A 14555-nucleotide genomic window follows, 5' to 3' on the forward strand; every position below is an offset into this window, starting at 1 on the left:
TCTTTTCCTGCTGAAGGTAATTCCTGAATTACAACCCAAATGATTAGATGACAGATGAACAAAGCTACTCCCCAACCTTGATGACTCTCCTTTCTCAAATGGCTGAGTCGAAGAGTGATATTTCTTGTTTGGTGTGATGAGAGAGAGAGATTCATACGCCCGTCAGGCCTCTCAGTGAGGCCCATGTGGGTGTTTGGTGTGGTGAGAGAGAGATTCATACGCCCGTCAGGCCTCTCAGCGAGGCCCATGTGGGGTGTTTGGTGTGGTTTAATTGATATTTTTATTTTGGAGCCTTGTAATGGAATTTGGTGTGGTGCTAGGAAGAAGAATATTTTACGTGAGGTAAACAAGGCAACCATCATGTGATATGAATCACATGTGCACAGCATGATGATGATCGCGAATCTCAACCGCTCAAACTGCGAGAGAGCAAAGTCATAGAACCAAATGGCCAATTTCTAAAATACTACTCCTCTAGAAGAGGATCTGAAACTGATGAGCCCAAATCTCGATGTGACAACATCCACCTCTACGGCAGACGCATGCGTCATTTGCCTCGATAACGTATCTGAAAGGGCAGAATCGGTACCGTGTGGGCACTGCTCATTTGACTTCATATGTCTTGTGAGTTGGTTACAGGAACAGGCTCTATGTCCTCTTTGTATGCTATGCTTGAATTTGTAATGCCAACCATATACTGACATTACTGAAGGCAAAGCGCCTACTCGCGCAGTCCGATATGACCATTCCCCCACCGACCCTTCAACTTATAAGACGTTCGTGGTACGACCTCCCAATGCTCGCCCCCCAAATATCCAAGGACAGTCTGCCTCTTCGAGCCGGCACCGGAACTTCCGCATCATAACTCGCCCGTCGAGACGACCAAATCGCGCCGTCCGTCCATGGGGGTCAAGGGCAACACCTCCCCCACCTGATACTGCCCTTTTGCGTCGAAGAGAGGTCTACAGGCATGGCCTTTACTCGCTTCATGTCGGGAGTAACCGCCTTTCTCGGTACCGGACCATCACGCCGGCCATATTCTCACACGATGCAGATCTGCAGCGACGAGCGAGGGCGTGGATTCGACGTGAGTTGCGAGTCTGGTCCTGGCTGGACCCGGACGCGAGCGGCGACTCTACCCATTCCGGGCCACAGAGTAGCGCAGCTCCGCCAACTCGGAGGGCAGCCAATGCAGAATTCCTTTTGGAATACATCATTTCCATACTGAGAACGGTGGATATCAAAGGCGCATCGGGAACTGCTGAGGAGCTATTGTCAGAGTTCTTAGGCACAGACGATTCACGCCTGTTCTTGCACGAACTTAGCAGCTGGCTGCGAAGCCCGTTTACGAAGGTTGAAGACTGGGACCGCGCTGCTCGATATCCCGAGGTTGGTTGGGGCGTTCAGCAGGAAATAACGGATGACTGAAATTGCAACTTTTGCACCCTAGGGACTGAGAAGTTCGGAAAAGCCTATGCGGTTGTTAGGAAAAAGAGTGTCATGTTTCATGGGATACAGTGGTGGATGCACGGCGGCTATTAACGTTGAAAATGAAAGTTGTTGACTTGAGAAGAAAAGATTTTATTCGAAATGAACTACTTGAAAAGAACCAATCTAGAAGGAATCGATCTGAACGGAAAGGGATTAGAAAGGAAATGGAACTTACTTGAAGAGCCTGTTGAAAGTCTGGTAGATTCCGTCGAGCTCCAATTCTGTGGCATCCCAACTATCTTCTGTCGGGCCCCAAGCGGGCGTGCTGCGGTAGGAGTTCAGGTTGAGACCGTGCCAATTAGTTTTCGCAAAACCTTTCAGGAAGCTCTCGTGAAAGTCTCCACCGGCATTGGCGCGGCCGCTGTGACGCGTCTGGGGATAGGCACCGTGGAGCTTCTTCCAGATGACCACCGCCACTGCAGTTGGGTGTACATCTACCGCATTCCTTCTAGCCACGTACTCAGCCAGAGAGTAGAATAGCGATGACTTACCGATTGTCGGGGTAGACTGTTGCCACCTACGGTTCATTTTTGAGATGTAGGTGTTGATGACCACTGGCGGGCAGGAAAGATCCAAGACCAGCTCTGCGAACGAGTATTTGGGGTTACGCGATTGTTTGAGGAGACGCTTTACCTGGTCGAGAGGCGTCCTCAAGGCATATTTGCCGATTGCGCCAACGAACGCAACCCAAGAGATGATCTCGGCCGCATCGAAGGTGCTTCGATGCTGTCGGAATTCCACCGTATCCTTCGCGTAGCGGCTCTCGCTAAGCTTACGAAGATTCCTGTAGTTGACCGCATAATTCCGAACTTCGCAGTCGAGAGCACGTTTGAGGCCGTCCCAGGTTTCCACTGATTCGATTTTCGCCGTCCACCAGGCGAGGGGGTCGCTGAGAATTCCCGGCTTGGTGGCATTGTTGTTGTATCGAAGTGTATTTGGCTTGCTCCAATGGTGGAGGGGGGAAATCCGAGAGGCGGTATGGATCTGATCGATGAACCGCTCGAAGACGGTGGTAATTCCCTCGATGGTTTTCACTGAACCCTTCGAGAAGCCCCCTTTCTTGGTGCCAATGTGGACGTGGAAGCCCGTATTACCATTGGTCAGGATGTGGAAATACGACCCGGGCTTGTTGAAGTGTACCTGAACAGCCCTGAGCACTGTTTTGATTTCTGATGACCATTTCTGCTGGTCTGAAAGCTTGTAGATCGGCGAGTTGAGTTCAATGCCGAAAGGTGTGTATGAACCGGAGTGCCCGAGGTGGGCAAGAGACCTCTCCAATCGACTGTCCTCGTCGTCCGTCAAGTGAACTGAATTGTCTTCACACACGAGCCACTTCTTGTACATCTCTTTGCTAGTAATCTCGCGACTGTCAACGAGGACGTCGGTTAATGCAGTGTTGCTGTGAATGGCATGACGAACCTCCATTAATCCCTCGAAGGGTGCCGCGTAGACGACTGAAACTCCGTTGGAGAAAATGTTCGGACGCTTGTATTTCGAGTTGTTCAGGACCAAGAGAACCAACTCAATCTCCACGCCAATCGTCAACTCTTCAGGTGAGTCATCAAGATTATGAGGGGCGGCGGCCTTGCAAAGACTAGAGATCGTATTCTTGAGCATATTGTGGGAGATTTACTTGTTGCAATAGACCGACAAGCTTGAAATCTCTTAGTAGGGCTGCCCAATCAAGCGACGATGGTTGGTTTCCAGTTCTTCCTCAAACCAGATGTTGGCCTTGACTTATATATAATTTGCATGTTGTCACTGTTGAGGAATAGAAAAGCATTGTTCGACAATTGTGCCTTAGACAGACTCAGCACAATGGCATAGAGCTTCAAGGACAAAGCATTTGAAATAATGATCTTGTTGCAACGTGTGTTGAAGTGGAAGTTATTGAACAATGAAGGAACAAAGACTCAACAGAAACAAACTCATGATGCGTGTTCTTTCATGTCCTACTTCCCGAATATTGTAAGCTGACTGTGCCAATGGCACCGAGATTAGAGTAATACATATCTAAGTGCGATAGTAAGTCTAGGAGAGGAGATCGAACTCTAGACGGTCATCGAAGGGACATTCTAGGAGAGATTGTCTTACTGTATGCGCAGCCATGATAAGCAGCCAAACAGGAATACATGACCGGAATTGCATAGATAGCCATTTTTCGCCCGCAACATTCAGATATTGTCTTCATAAACTGAATGAACCTTACATCAGCATTTCATCTTGATTCTATGTCTTAGCTCCTCTTCCCTGAGCTCGAACATGATCTGAGCCCCAACAAAGAGTGTCCCTGATGCTGCTGCAACGTAGAGAAGGCCCGACCAACTGCCAACGATGCCGTGTACAAGACTTTTGATTCCATCCAAGCCAATGGCAAAACCGACGAGGTTCGCCACCATCATCATTATAATGTTCCCGACGGCCCCGATGCCGCAGATTATTCGGTAGGCATTTGGCCTCGACTGCCATTGATGTTTTGGAAACAGTTTACTGGCAAGAACCTCTGGCATCACGAAGAAGGAGACGAGCCAACCCCATTGCAGCAACCGGAGTTGGATATCGTGCCAGATGGCAACGAACATGAAGACCATCAAGAAGTTGGCTGCTGCATGGAGTTTTCCCCACACTCCTGTTGTGAGACTGCCGCCGAGGGGAATGTAGATGTATCTAACAATCCACCGATTGTAGCTGCGATGCCACCCTCTCCAAAAGGCAAGGGCAGAGTAGTTGTTGCTCATGCAACGGACCATATTCTCGGGTGCATCGATTCCATCCAGCAGGCCCCACAGGCGGAAAAACCGCCAAGGTAGTAACAACTTCAGCCAGATGTGGTGAAGGTTGAAGAAGCCAAGCATGCTTAACTGGAATGGACTATATACGCTCCAGTCTGGTTTGGCCTTGAATATGGCGACGGCGTATATGAAATGTATGAAGAGTTCCATGGCCAGAAGTGCAGCAAAGAATCTTATTGCGTAGAGCACGGTTCGTTCTCGCGTTACACTAGCTGCTCGGTAGCGCAGCTGGGATACATAATCATTGAATGTGAGAATGGGACCGGCGAGGTAAAGGGGAGAGTAGAGAGTATATGCCAGGTAGTTGCGAAAGTTGAAGTCCATGGGCTTGGCTGGAATGCTCACGCGATCTCGTTCAGAGAGACTAGAGGGGTCGAGCTGTTTCTTCTTTGGCGAATTAGTCCAGTGCTATAGGTCTAGAGACCACGACGTACCTCAATCGGACTGCCACCCCGTTGATTAAGGCTCCAATAATAGTCCATATTGAATGAAATGAGACGAAGAACGGTGATCTTGAAAAGAACCTCCCATCTAGGTATCAATCCCTGGTATCGGTCGAGCAACACGCCCCAATTTTCCACGGGAACACCTTTATCGACCATTCCTGCGCCCTTATGGGGAAATATGAAGGCTGCCACGTTGGCGAGAGGATAGCCTCTCCCGAACTCGTTCGCAAACAAAATAACGATGTTAAAAATCCATGTTGCTGCGGGTATGTACTTCCGGGGGAGATTCTTCCCTAACTCATAATTGATGTACAGAATAATCAAGACCTTGATCGCAGAGACGCCGTGCAATGCAGCTATGAAGGCAATTGCGAAAGCGAAATCAAATCGAGCGCGGTATGCCAATCGAGTATCAGCAGCCGCCTGTGCGCTCAATCCCTGGGAAAGCTGGGAATGGGAACGATTGACGTTGGGCGGTGGTGCAGTATAGGAATCCAACCGCCAAAACAATTCATAGACTTTTCTTAGGAGAGGATGAAGAATCGCAACAAGAAATAAGTATGGAAGATTGTCCCTGAAGGAAGAGAACTGTCCATCGGAGTTGTCCTAGATGGCAGTCAGAGCCAGGAGCATATGGCTACGGCGAACTTTCAAGGAAATAGAGTCACCATACCACTCGACGCCCGGGAATCCAGCCTTTAGAAAGGAGTGGGGCATATCTTGAGAAACTCGGATGCGATTCTAGTAATTATTAGTCAATTCGTTTTAGATTCGGACAGAGCATGGTCATAGCAGTACCTCTTGATACATCGATCACCGACCAAAACATCAACAGTACCGCCGTGGAGACGATAAAATAGTAGAAGTAGAATTCAGTACTCTTCCATTTTGACGGCTGTGCCTCATCGTGGAATCGCGACTTGGCTTTCTGCCTCGAACCAGACGGTTGAGGCTGGAGGCGAGCATCTGTGTTAGGGGGGTTGGTGGACGGAACTACGAACCTCGTGTCCAACGTCTCAAGCGTGTACAGGCGGGCGAAAAATGCGAGCAAGCTCATATCAAACGCTTATGTGAGTGCATGGATCTAGAAAACAACCTGAATACTGATGTATCATGTATTATCAACAGGTTGAGCCTGTTGAGGAAACGCAAATGATGAAAGACAGCCCAGGGGTTTGACGGACTGTTTGTCTGAGACTGTAGTAATGGGGTGATGTCAGCAGGGAGACACGTGAATGTCGGTTAAACTCCGGCACCATACATTCCGAATATTCCGAATATTAACCGAAACCTTCCCTGCCACTGGGCGTCTATCATTCACTCCCGGTCGCAGACCCGTCGCGTTTATTCAGAGGAGAGGTGAATGTACCGTAATTACAGTCTACAGCTAACCTAACCCTGTATGTGAGCTTCGCGATTCTGAAGCTCTACATCCTGGACCCAATGACCAAAGGTTACTAGAAAAAGATCCATTGACTTGCAATCCCTCGCACCATTATCCGGGACACCTAGAATTGCCAATCTACCGAAGTCCTGATGTCGGCTCCGTCTCAGTTCACAGGGCCCAATGCGGCCGAATATGGCGGAGGTGAGTTCGTCTCTGTGCTGGCTCGAACCGCACTGATGTGGAAATAGATGAGGTATCTGCGATCGTCTTGGATCCGGGATACTCCTCCGTACGCGCCGGGTTTGCAGGCGAAGATGCCCCCAAATCGATCGTGCCAACATACTATGGCGCCGCGGATGGCGGCCAGCGGCTTCTCTTCGGCGAAAACGCCGTCCACGGCACCCAATTCCCCCCCGAAATCCGCAATCCCATGTCGACGGACGGGTTGGTGCAAGACTGGGATGCGGCGACGAAGCTCTGGGAATACTCGGTCACATCGAGTCTCACGGGCAAGCGGCAGACGCACCCCAGCAAGAACGGACTCAACGACGCCGCGGAAGATGAAGAAGGGGATGTGGACATGGACGGCGTCGAGGATTTAGAGAAGCCGTTGTCGGAGAATCCCCTGATCATGACGGAACCGGGCTGGACGCCACCCAAGCAGCGAGAGAAGAGCATCGAAATCGCCATGGAAGACTGGGGCGTGCCGGCGTTCTGGCTCGGGCGGACCGGCGTCCTGTCCGCCTTTTCCGCCGGCAAACCCTCCGCCCTAGTCATCGACATCGGCGCGTCGACGACGTCCGTCACCCCCGTCCTGGACGGCATGCTCCTAAAGAAGGGGTGCGTCAAGTCCCCCCTCGCCGGAAACTTCGTGTCGCAGCAGTGCCGACTGCTCTTCGGCCAATCCGAACCGCCCATCAACATCACGCCGCACTTCATGGTAGCGAGCAAGAAGCCCGTCGACGCTGGCGCCAAAGCGCAGGCGATGCTGCGGACGTTCGAGTCGGAGATCCCGCAGTCCTTCCGGCGGCTGGGGGAGGAGCGGGTCTTGACCGAGTTCAAGGAAATGGTGGTCCAGGTCTGGGAGGGGCCGGGGAAATTCCCCGGGGTCACGAACCCGGGCAATCTACCGGCCGACCAGATGGATCCTGCGAAGCGGGCTCAGTTGCGGCCGTTTGAGTTCCCCGACGGATTCAATCAGGTCTTCAGGATGGAGCGATATCAGCCTGTCGAGGGGCTCTTTGACGCGAAGGCCGCGCTGACGGTACGCCGATGGCCTGATCCAGTTCATTTCAATTGCTAACTCCAAGTAGGACAAGGACAACCCGGCGCCGAAGCCCGAGCAGACGATCCCGGGTCTGATCGAGCAAGCGATGAAGACCATCGATGTCGAGGTCCGCCCGACGTTGCTCAATAATGTGGTCATTGCGGGTGGATCGTCGCTGTTGGTGGGCCTCACGAAGCGGATCGATCATGAAATCACCAACGTGCTACCCGGACCGAGGACAAGAATCTTCGCCCCGTCTAACACGGTTGAGAGACGGTATGCGAGCTGGGTTGGGGGAAGCATCCTTGCCAGCTTGGGGTCGTTCCACCAAGTACGTTTACTCTTCTTTTTCACTTTGTGCGTTGGAACTAACATCGTTAGATGTGGATATCGAAGAAGGAATACGAGGAACACGGCGCCAATATCATTGAGAAGCGGTGCAAATGAAGTGGGTCTGCAATGACAAACCAGTAGGTATCTGGCAACATGGAGTTACCCGGTGGTGGATAACGATGGTACGGTCTGTTGTTTTACACAAAGGCTGGCGTATTTGGGAGTAGGTTAAGCATGGTTGGAAGCATTTCCAAACAAAAGCGATGGGATCAAGATACTCCAGCCAGCGCCGGTCAATTATAGAAAGTTCGATTGATGCGCCCAATGACCCGATGGAACTCCGTGTATGTCCGGCCTAACCATTAAATGATGTACAAGCGTGCATTAAATCTACACGTTGATGGCTCATGAATCGACATCCATTTTCTCAGCGGTTCCGGCCGGTTGATCGTCGCCCAGCTCGTGGACCGTCACGTACTTTGAGATGTCGTCTCGCGTGATCACCTTCTCCTTCAACACCGCGGTCGTGCCCTGAGCAAACTTGTAGTCCCTCTGCTTCTGCGCCCGCTGATTCGGCGTCCGGAAGTTCCGCATCAACGTCGTCTTCTCCTCTGTGATCACGCACACATCCACATTACTTCCACTCCCCAAATCATTCCAGATTCCCGCCTCGATCGCGTCCGCACACAGCTTCACCGCCGCCTCCCGCGTCATCACCTTCTCCCACTTCGTCTCAAACACCGACATGGCCGCCAACGACCCCGACCCCATCGTCACGTACGGCAGCTTGTCTGTGGAGCCGTGCGCGTGCACGGTGAAGAGGTGCGGCCCCGTGGGGTCGACGCCGGCGACGACGAGATACGCGCCGATGTGGCCCTGGTAGCGGAAGAGGTGCTGCTTCAGCAGGGTCATGCAGGTGACGACGCGCGGTTTGCGGCCGGTGAAGAGTCCGTGCAGCTCGAGGTTGGAGGAGATGAGCGCGGTGGTGAATTCGGTGTCGGCGGCGGTGCCGGCGCCGGCGCACCAGATCTGCGGGGAGATGTAGTGGAGCTTTTCGCAGTTCTGGAGGAGGGCTGAGTTAGTGGAGGAGCGAGATGGAGGGAGGGAGGGAAGCTTGCCTTGTCCGCGACGATGGGACCGCTGGTGGCTCGCGTGTCGGCGGCGATGACGACTCCGCCATCGAAGAGACATCCTACGATGGTGGTACCAGTGGAAGTGGCTTTGGGGAGAGGGACGCCTTGGGCGTGCAACGCGGTATTGCGGTTATGGTTGGAGAAATCGAAGCCAGGCATGGTGACGGGCGAGATGCGAGATGGGTATGTGTAGGGAGCCGGGGAGGAAGCGACGCGGAAAGTCGAAGGGACGAAAGGTAGCCGAAGGCAGAGTTTGTAGAGGTATAAGAGTAATGAGTGAGTACGGTAAGAGTTGGTGATGGAGTGTTGGCTATATTGTCTCTTGCTGTTTAGCCAGTTGCTTCAGTTGCAGGAGATGATGAAGCTCAAGGCCGCCTGGACAAGTTGAGGAAGGAGCTCCAGCTCTGGAGCTCAGGCACTCAGGCAGACACTCAGGCAGACACTCAGGCAGAGGAGCCCTGTCGTGTCGCGGCTAACCTGGCGGGAAATTTGCACGTGGCGGCAATTGGACCATTCACCATGGGATAATAGACGCCACCCCGGCATTTGCCGCCGACGCGCCTTCGTGAACTCAGAAACATGAGAACTTCGACATTCTGATCAGCGTTGTCATGTAGTTGATAGCTGCATCTGCACTACTACTACGGTCCTGTGCTCTTCACCAGAGTGCTCGCCGTGTACATTCACTCCGCACGATTTTCCAACGAAACTTGCAATTCTTCCGCCCCAGCCCGAACCGGCTGCCCTCTCATTCGTTCCATCGCTCCTCTGATAGCTTCCACTCCGACTACCATCGCGACGGTCACGCGTCTCCTACTCCGTCGCATTCCAGTTCGAAAGACGAAAATAATTCGGACAGCACCCAGCAGCGGACTACCCCGTCGAAAGAGCTTGGTCCTGGTTATATCAGGGCAAAACTAGCATTCAGCATGGCGGCAGCAGCTTTGGGTGGAGGCTTGCCTGCTCCGCAAGCTAATGGAGGACCGGACCTTGATGAAGTGACTACGGATGTACGTTACTCGGTGATGAGTTTGGATTGGAATCATCCACTGACCTCATGATACAGAACCTCGGATTCCAGGCCTTAAATGGCGAAACCAAGATCAAACTCCTCCCAACGCCATGGCCCGCCGACAAATTACCTCCACCGACCTCCTCTCTACTCAGCATATCCGCCGCGAAAGGGCTCCTCGCCGCAGCAAGCCCCGAAGCGCTAATAATATCGTCGACAGAAACTGTCCGAAACGCATTCACGGCAGAAGTACAGGGTGTGAAGCAAGTCAAACCGTTCCAGCCACAAGCCACCTTACCTGTCCCGCGTATCTCCCACGTTGCGTTCTCCGCGAACGGCTCATTCCTGGTCATATGTGCCGAGGACGGCGGAGGATTAGCCATCTATAACGTCGACTCGCTCTCCGGGGGCAACAAGGAGCCCGCTTTCCAGATCAGCACGAACGGCGTGGCGGTTCGCGCGCTGCTGCCCAACCCTGCACCGGAACTGGAGAAATATTTCGCGGTCGTGCTTACCGGTGCACAGGTTCTCTTAGCCGATCTCCAGGAAAAGCAGCTGGTGAATGGGACGGCCGGGAATCAAGTTCTTCATCAGAATGTCAGCTGCGTATCGTGGAGCAACAAGGGCAAGCAATTTGTCGCTGGCCTCGCCGACGGCACCGCTGTTCAATTGGACCCTTCCGGCAATCCAAAAGCGCTGATACCGCGCCCTCCACAGCTTGAAAGTGGCCATGCTGGTGAGTCTGCTCATTGATACCCTCGTTGCCTATGACTGACGTGACCTAGTCTCCCAGATATCATGGCTTGCGAATGACAGTTTCTTGATGATTTACGCTCCCACACAGTTTGAGGCCGACCGTGCGCCTGACTCAACAGCCTACCTGGTCACACGACAAAAAGGCACGACGAATTTCGCGTTCCAAAAGTTGAATGAACCATGTGGACCCTTCGGCCTGAATCGATCCCCCCCACACCACTTCATTTCAAGGCTCCGAGAATGGCCTCCTGCGTTATCAGATTTGATAATCGTTTCATCGACTGCATCGCAAGACGTGGGGTTGTACACGCAGTCAGCCAAACCCCTAGGGCCGGTCGTGGGCGAGAAGTCGCCAGAGGCTGTGACTAACCAGTACACGTTTACTTCGATGGCGAATGACAGTAGACGCGCTCAACTACCGATATCATTCGTAGACGACATGTCGGACACTTCGCCCATTGGCATGTCGCTAGACCTATCGAGTCGAGAGAAAGCACATCGGCCGATCCCTGCCGAGGAAGAGATTGAAGAATCTCCTACACCTGTCCCCGCGTTGATGATACTCAATAACGAAGGGTCGCTATCCGCTTGGTGGATTATCTACAATGATTCTATCCGAGAATCGACGGCTTATCCCGGTCTCGCTTCCGCAGGAACACTCAAGAGTTCGGTGAGTTCGCAGAAGACAGAGCAACCAACAAGTCCATTTGGACAAGTAAAGCCTCAAGGCTTGGCATTTGGTGCCTCTACCTTTACAAAACCTGCGGCGCCGGCTTTTGGCTCACCGGGTGGAGGGGCAGCCTTTGGCGGAGCATCTACTCTCGGCCAGAAGCAATCAGCTTGGGGCACTTCTACTCCAGCCGGATCAGCCTTTGGTGGGCCAGCTGCTTTGGGCCAGAAACCGTCCGTGTGGGGCGGCGCTGCTGCTGGTGCGCCGCAAACCGGTGGTGTCGCCTTCGGTCAATCATCGTTCGGGTCAACTCCCACCTTCGCAAAGCCTGCCTTTGGTTCTCCGGCTCCGCTCGGGAGTACGAATACTGCCGGTACCTCTTTCGGTTCGGTCGGAGGCATCGGTGCTCGTTCATCGCCATGGGGAGCTGCTTCCTCTCAGCCTGCGAAACCCGCCGGTGGTGAGAAACCAGCTCCATTTGGCGCCTTTGCAGCATCCGGGAACAAGGCCACAGCATCACCATTTGCTACCCTTCCGAAAGATCAAACTCGTGGCTCCGATTTTGGGTCTGGATCGGCCTTGACGGCTACTCCGTCTTCAGCATTTGGTACCCCTCCACTGCAAAGTTTTGCCTCAACTGTGTCAATTAACTCGACTACAGGTGGATCCACTATAGGCACCTCATCTTTTGGGAACACTACCACCCCTCAAGCGTCGGGAGTCTTCGGTCAAAAGCAACCCGAAGCCCCTGAAACGAAAGACGCGGACATGGATGAGGATACAATGGATGACTCGGCGCCGCAACCCGCGAAAGAACCCCTTAAACCCAGCGGGGCATTTGGGGGGACTGGCTTCTCTCTGGGAAGTACATTCAAGCCTAGCACAGACAAAGAGAAGGAAAGCACCGGTGATGAAAAGACGGACCAGAAGGCTGGGTCGGCATATAGTTCTTTTGGCAATGCTCTTGGAGATGCTCTTAAGCAACCCAACCTTCCGGTGCCGGAAACTCCACTGAAGAAAGAGTCTGGATTAGATGGACTCAAACCGACAGATATCTCTACTACATCTGCATCGCCGCCCAAACTGCCTGCCGCGCCCACTTTGTTCCCAAGCATCAACAAGGAACCAGCAAAACTGCCTGAAGCCGCTCCAGGTCTGACTACAGGTCAACCAAGCACTTCTCCCTTTGGGAAGGCCCAGCAAACCGAGGTCGTGGAGGCCGCAGCAAAGCCACTGGATGACAATGATGATGAGGATTTAGAAGAAGAGCCTGAAGTGGCCCCCGAAGACGACGCGCCGCTTCCACCAGATCCTACTACCGTTGCCAGACCGAGTTGGTTTTCACAGGCTCCGCCTGGAGCAAAACCCACCTCGTCGCAAGATGGTACAGCGGATAAAGAGGGAGACCATCCGAAGTCGAAAATTCCGAACATAATACCCTACGAACAACCGCAGCTCCTGCAGCCCACACCAGCCAAATCATTCCTAATGCCAACAGCCCCGAGTCCCCCGCCGCCTGGTGACCAGCATATATCCTCCACAACACCCGCCGGCCTTCCGAAAGGACCAACATTTTTGCCGCCATATAAAGCGGGTCAACGCTCACCTCGCTCACCGAGCCCTGTCCGCTCGGCCTCAACTCCGGTATCCCGTCCCATTTCAGTGGGCGTTCGCCAGCCATCTCGGCCTTCCTCCCGGACAGCGCTATCGCAGACGCAGACCGCAGCGCAGGAACCCCAGGAGATCCCCGATCTTGCTGCAACTGCTCTCCAACGTCGACCCGTCACGCCGCCTATTTCCAGCCTGCAGGATGAAGAAGCAGAAGAAACCCAGCGGATGCTGGCGGCACCGACGAATCAAAAACTCAAGCTGGAGAAATTCACTGCTCGCAAGGACTACGTCGGAGCGTCGGAAACTCTCGCCTCACGTGACGATATTCCCTCGCAGATCGAGCGTCTGTTCCGGGACATCAATTCCATGATCGACACCCTCGGTCTCAACGCCCGCACGCTCAACGAATTCATCCGTGGCCACGAGGAGCTCCTCGCTGACGATGGCCGCGAAAAAGAGGACCTGCTCGACCGCGACGTGGACGCCGACTTCGACGCCGTCCTCGCGGGCGACATCCCCCAAGACGTCTGGGTTCTCAGCGAGGTGGAGGATCTGAACATGCTCCTCAACTCTATGGAGCAGCAACTGGACGAAGGCCGCGTGACCGACCCCAGAGAGAAGGTGCGCAAGGCTGTGCAGATGAAACGCGACGTCGTCAAGCTGCGCCACGCCGTCACAGGGCTCCGGTCGGTGATCGAGTCGGCGCGCGACCCCGCAGCGAAGGAAGCGCGGAAATCCGCCCCGCTCGAGCTGCACCAGGCGGCCGCGCAGGCGGACCTGCGGGCGAAGTTCGGCGGGCTCCAGCGGAAGGTCGTGGAGGCGGAAGATGGCATCGCGGTGCTGCGCGCGCGCATCGCGCAGGCGGAGGCGCGGGCAGGCGGGAAGAGCGTGCCGACGGTGGAAGCGGTGGCGAAGACGGTGGAGAAGATGATGCGGTTGTGGGAGGAGCGGGTGGCTGATTTGGATGTGTTGGAGGTGGAGGTCAAGAAACTGCGGCTCCGAGATGGGTCACGGCTGGATCGGAGTACTGGCGGGCTGGGTGAGAGGGACGGCTATAGCACGCCTGTGCGAGGGAGGGACGAGCCGAGCGAGAGAGGCACGCCGTTCATCACGCCAAGAAGTCGGATAGACGACGGGGCAATGACGAGCAGTGTGCGGAGCCTACGGAGCATGGGGAGTGTGAGGAGCAGTGTGAGGGGACGGACGTTCAAGTTGGACTACGGGAGGAGTTATGGGAACGAGTCGCTGGTTCAGGATGTCACGCGAGAAGACGTCAAGCGAGTTGAGGGTCTGATGAGAAAGAGGAGAGTGGTCCAGGATACACTGAAAGGTTTGATTGCGGCCAATGGGCCAAAGATCACGGAAGTTGGGACGAAGACCTATGGATAGTATGGGTACTTTACATTGTTTATTAAGCACCTATAGCGTACACATATCGTAGTTGGGCGTCAAAACACTGGACCATTTTGATACGTCCGTTGCCTATTTCAACATGAAAGAAACCTTCCTTACACCACCCCTGAGATATCGTCAAGCTTGATCACCGCGAGCCAATCGACCACCTCGCACTAACAATCGCTCATGACTATCCAATAACACACAATTAACCATTGCTTGATCCAATACCTACGTACGTACACATTATATTCACTTATTC

At 53.7% G+C, this 14555-nt stretch overlaps 6 protein-coding genes across 6 annotated transcripts; 3 read left to right on the top strand and 3 right to left on the bottom strand.

Annotated features, from left to right (window-relative positions):
* The first annotated feature begins 452 nt into the window (after nt 1-452).
* On the top strand, nt 453-1733 carry P152DRAFT_419144 (uncharacterized protein). The gene is made up of 2 exons (XM_033677120.1): nt 453-661; nt 713-1733. Exons 1-2 carry the CDS (start codon nt 496-498, stop codon nt 1426-1428), a joined length of 882 nt encoding a protein of 293 aa, XP_033532796.1. The 5' UTR covers nt 453-495; the 3' UTR covers nt 1429-1733.
* Nucleotides 1546-3216, bottom strand: P152DRAFT_63255 (uncharacterized protein). Its single transcript, XM_033683127.1, has one exon. The coding sequence runs from the start codon at nt 3106-3108 to the stop codon at nt 1663-1665; it is 1446 nt and encodes a 481-aa protein (XP_033532797.1). The 5' UTR covers nt 3109-3216; the 3' UTR covers nt 1546-1662.
* Nucleotides 3217-3356: 140 nt separating this feature from the next.
* P152DRAFT_419145 (glycerol:H+ symporter-like protein) lies at nt 3357-5903 on the bottom strand. Its single transcript, XM_033677121.1, has 4 exons — nt 5528-5903; nt 5403-5470; nt 4718-5335; nt 3357-4670 (listed from the first exon to the last, which is right to left on the bottom strand). The coding sequence occupies exons 1-4, from the start codon at nt 5784-5786 to the stop codon at nt 3702-3704; spliced, it is 1914 nt and encodes a 637-aa protein (XP_033532798.1). The 5' UTR covers nt 5787-5903; the 3' UTR covers nt 3357-3701.
* A 362-nt stretch (nt 5904-6265) lies between these two features.
* P152DRAFT_450333 (Actin/actin-like protein) lies at nt 6266-7830 on the top strand (the record flags this gene model as incomplete). The annotated part of the gene is made up of 4 exons (XM_033678165.1): nt 6266-6317; nt 6365-7380; nt 7430-7714; nt 7765-7830. 4 exons carry the CDS (start codon nt 6266-6268, stop codon nt 7828-7830), a joined length of 1419 nt encoding a protein of 472 aa, XP_033532799.1.
* Nucleotides 7825-9201, bottom strand: P152DRAFT_419151 (N-terminal nucleophile aminohydrolase). Its single transcript, XM_033677122.1, has 2 exons — nt 8835-9201; nt 7825-8778 (listed from the first exon to the last, which is right to left on the bottom strand). Exons 1-2 carry the CDS (start codon nt 9006-9008, stop codon nt 8122-8124), a joined length of 831 nt encoding a protein of 276 aa, XP_033532800.1. The 5' UTR covers nt 9009-9201; the 3' UTR covers nt 7825-8121.
* A 577-nt stretch (nt 9202-9778) lies between these two features.
* P152DRAFT_450335 (uncharacterized protein) lies at nt 9779-14287 on the top strand (the record flags this gene model as incomplete). Its single annotated transcript, XM_033678166.1, has 3 exons — nt 9779-9859; nt 9916-10597; nt 10647-14287. 3 exons carry the CDS (start codon nt 9779-9781, stop codon nt 14285-14287), a joined length of 4404 nt encoding a protein of 1467 aa, XP_033532801.1.
* Nucleotides 14288-14555: the final 268 nt, after the last annotated feature.

The sequence above is a fragment of the Eremomyces bilateralis genome (assembly GCF_010015585.1).
Source record: "Eremomyces bilateralis CBS 781.70 unplaced genomic scaffold P152scaffold_14, whole genome shotgun sequence".
NCBI classification, from domain to species: domain Eukaryota; kingdom Fungi; phylum Ascomycota; class Dothideomycetes; order Eremomycetales; family Eremomycetaceae; genus Eremomyces; species Eremomyces bilateralis.

Excerpts from the sequence above, each read along its gene's own strand:
- P152DRAFT_419144 (XM_033677120.1), top strand. The coding sequence starts at position 496 with ATGAGCCCAAATCTCGATGTGACAACATCCACCTCTACGGCAGACGCA. Across the intron at positions 662-712 it reads ACAGGCTCTATGTCCTCTTT|GCAAAGCGCCTACTCGCGCA; the intron begins GTATGCTATGCT and ends ACATTACTGAAG.
- P152DRAFT_63255 (XM_033683127.1), bottom strand. The coding sequence starts at position 3,108 with ATGCTCAAGAATACGATCTCTAGTCTTTGCAAGGCCGCCGCCCCTCAT.
- P152DRAFT_419145 (XM_033677121.1), bottom strand. The coding sequence starts at position 5,786 with ATGAGCTTGCTCGCATTTTTCGCCCGCCTGTACACGCTTGAGACGTTG. Across the intron at positions 5,471-5,527 it reads GGTGATCGATGTATCAAGAG|AATCGCATCCGAGTTTCTCA; the intron begins GTACTGCTATGA and ends AATAATTACTAG. Across the intron at positions 5,336-5,402 it reads GGATTCCCGGGCGTCGAGTG|GACAACTCCGATGGACAGTT; the intron begins GTATGGTGACTC and ends ACTGCCATCTAG.
- P152DRAFT_419151 (XM_033677122.1), bottom strand. The coding sequence starts at position 9,008 with ATGCCTGGCTTCGATTTCTCCAACCATAACCGCAATACCGCGTTGCAC. Across the intron at positions 8,779-8,834 it reads GTCCCATCGTCGCGGACAAG|AACTGCGAAAAGCTCCACTA; the intron begins GCAAGCTTCCCT and ends GCCCTCCTCCAG.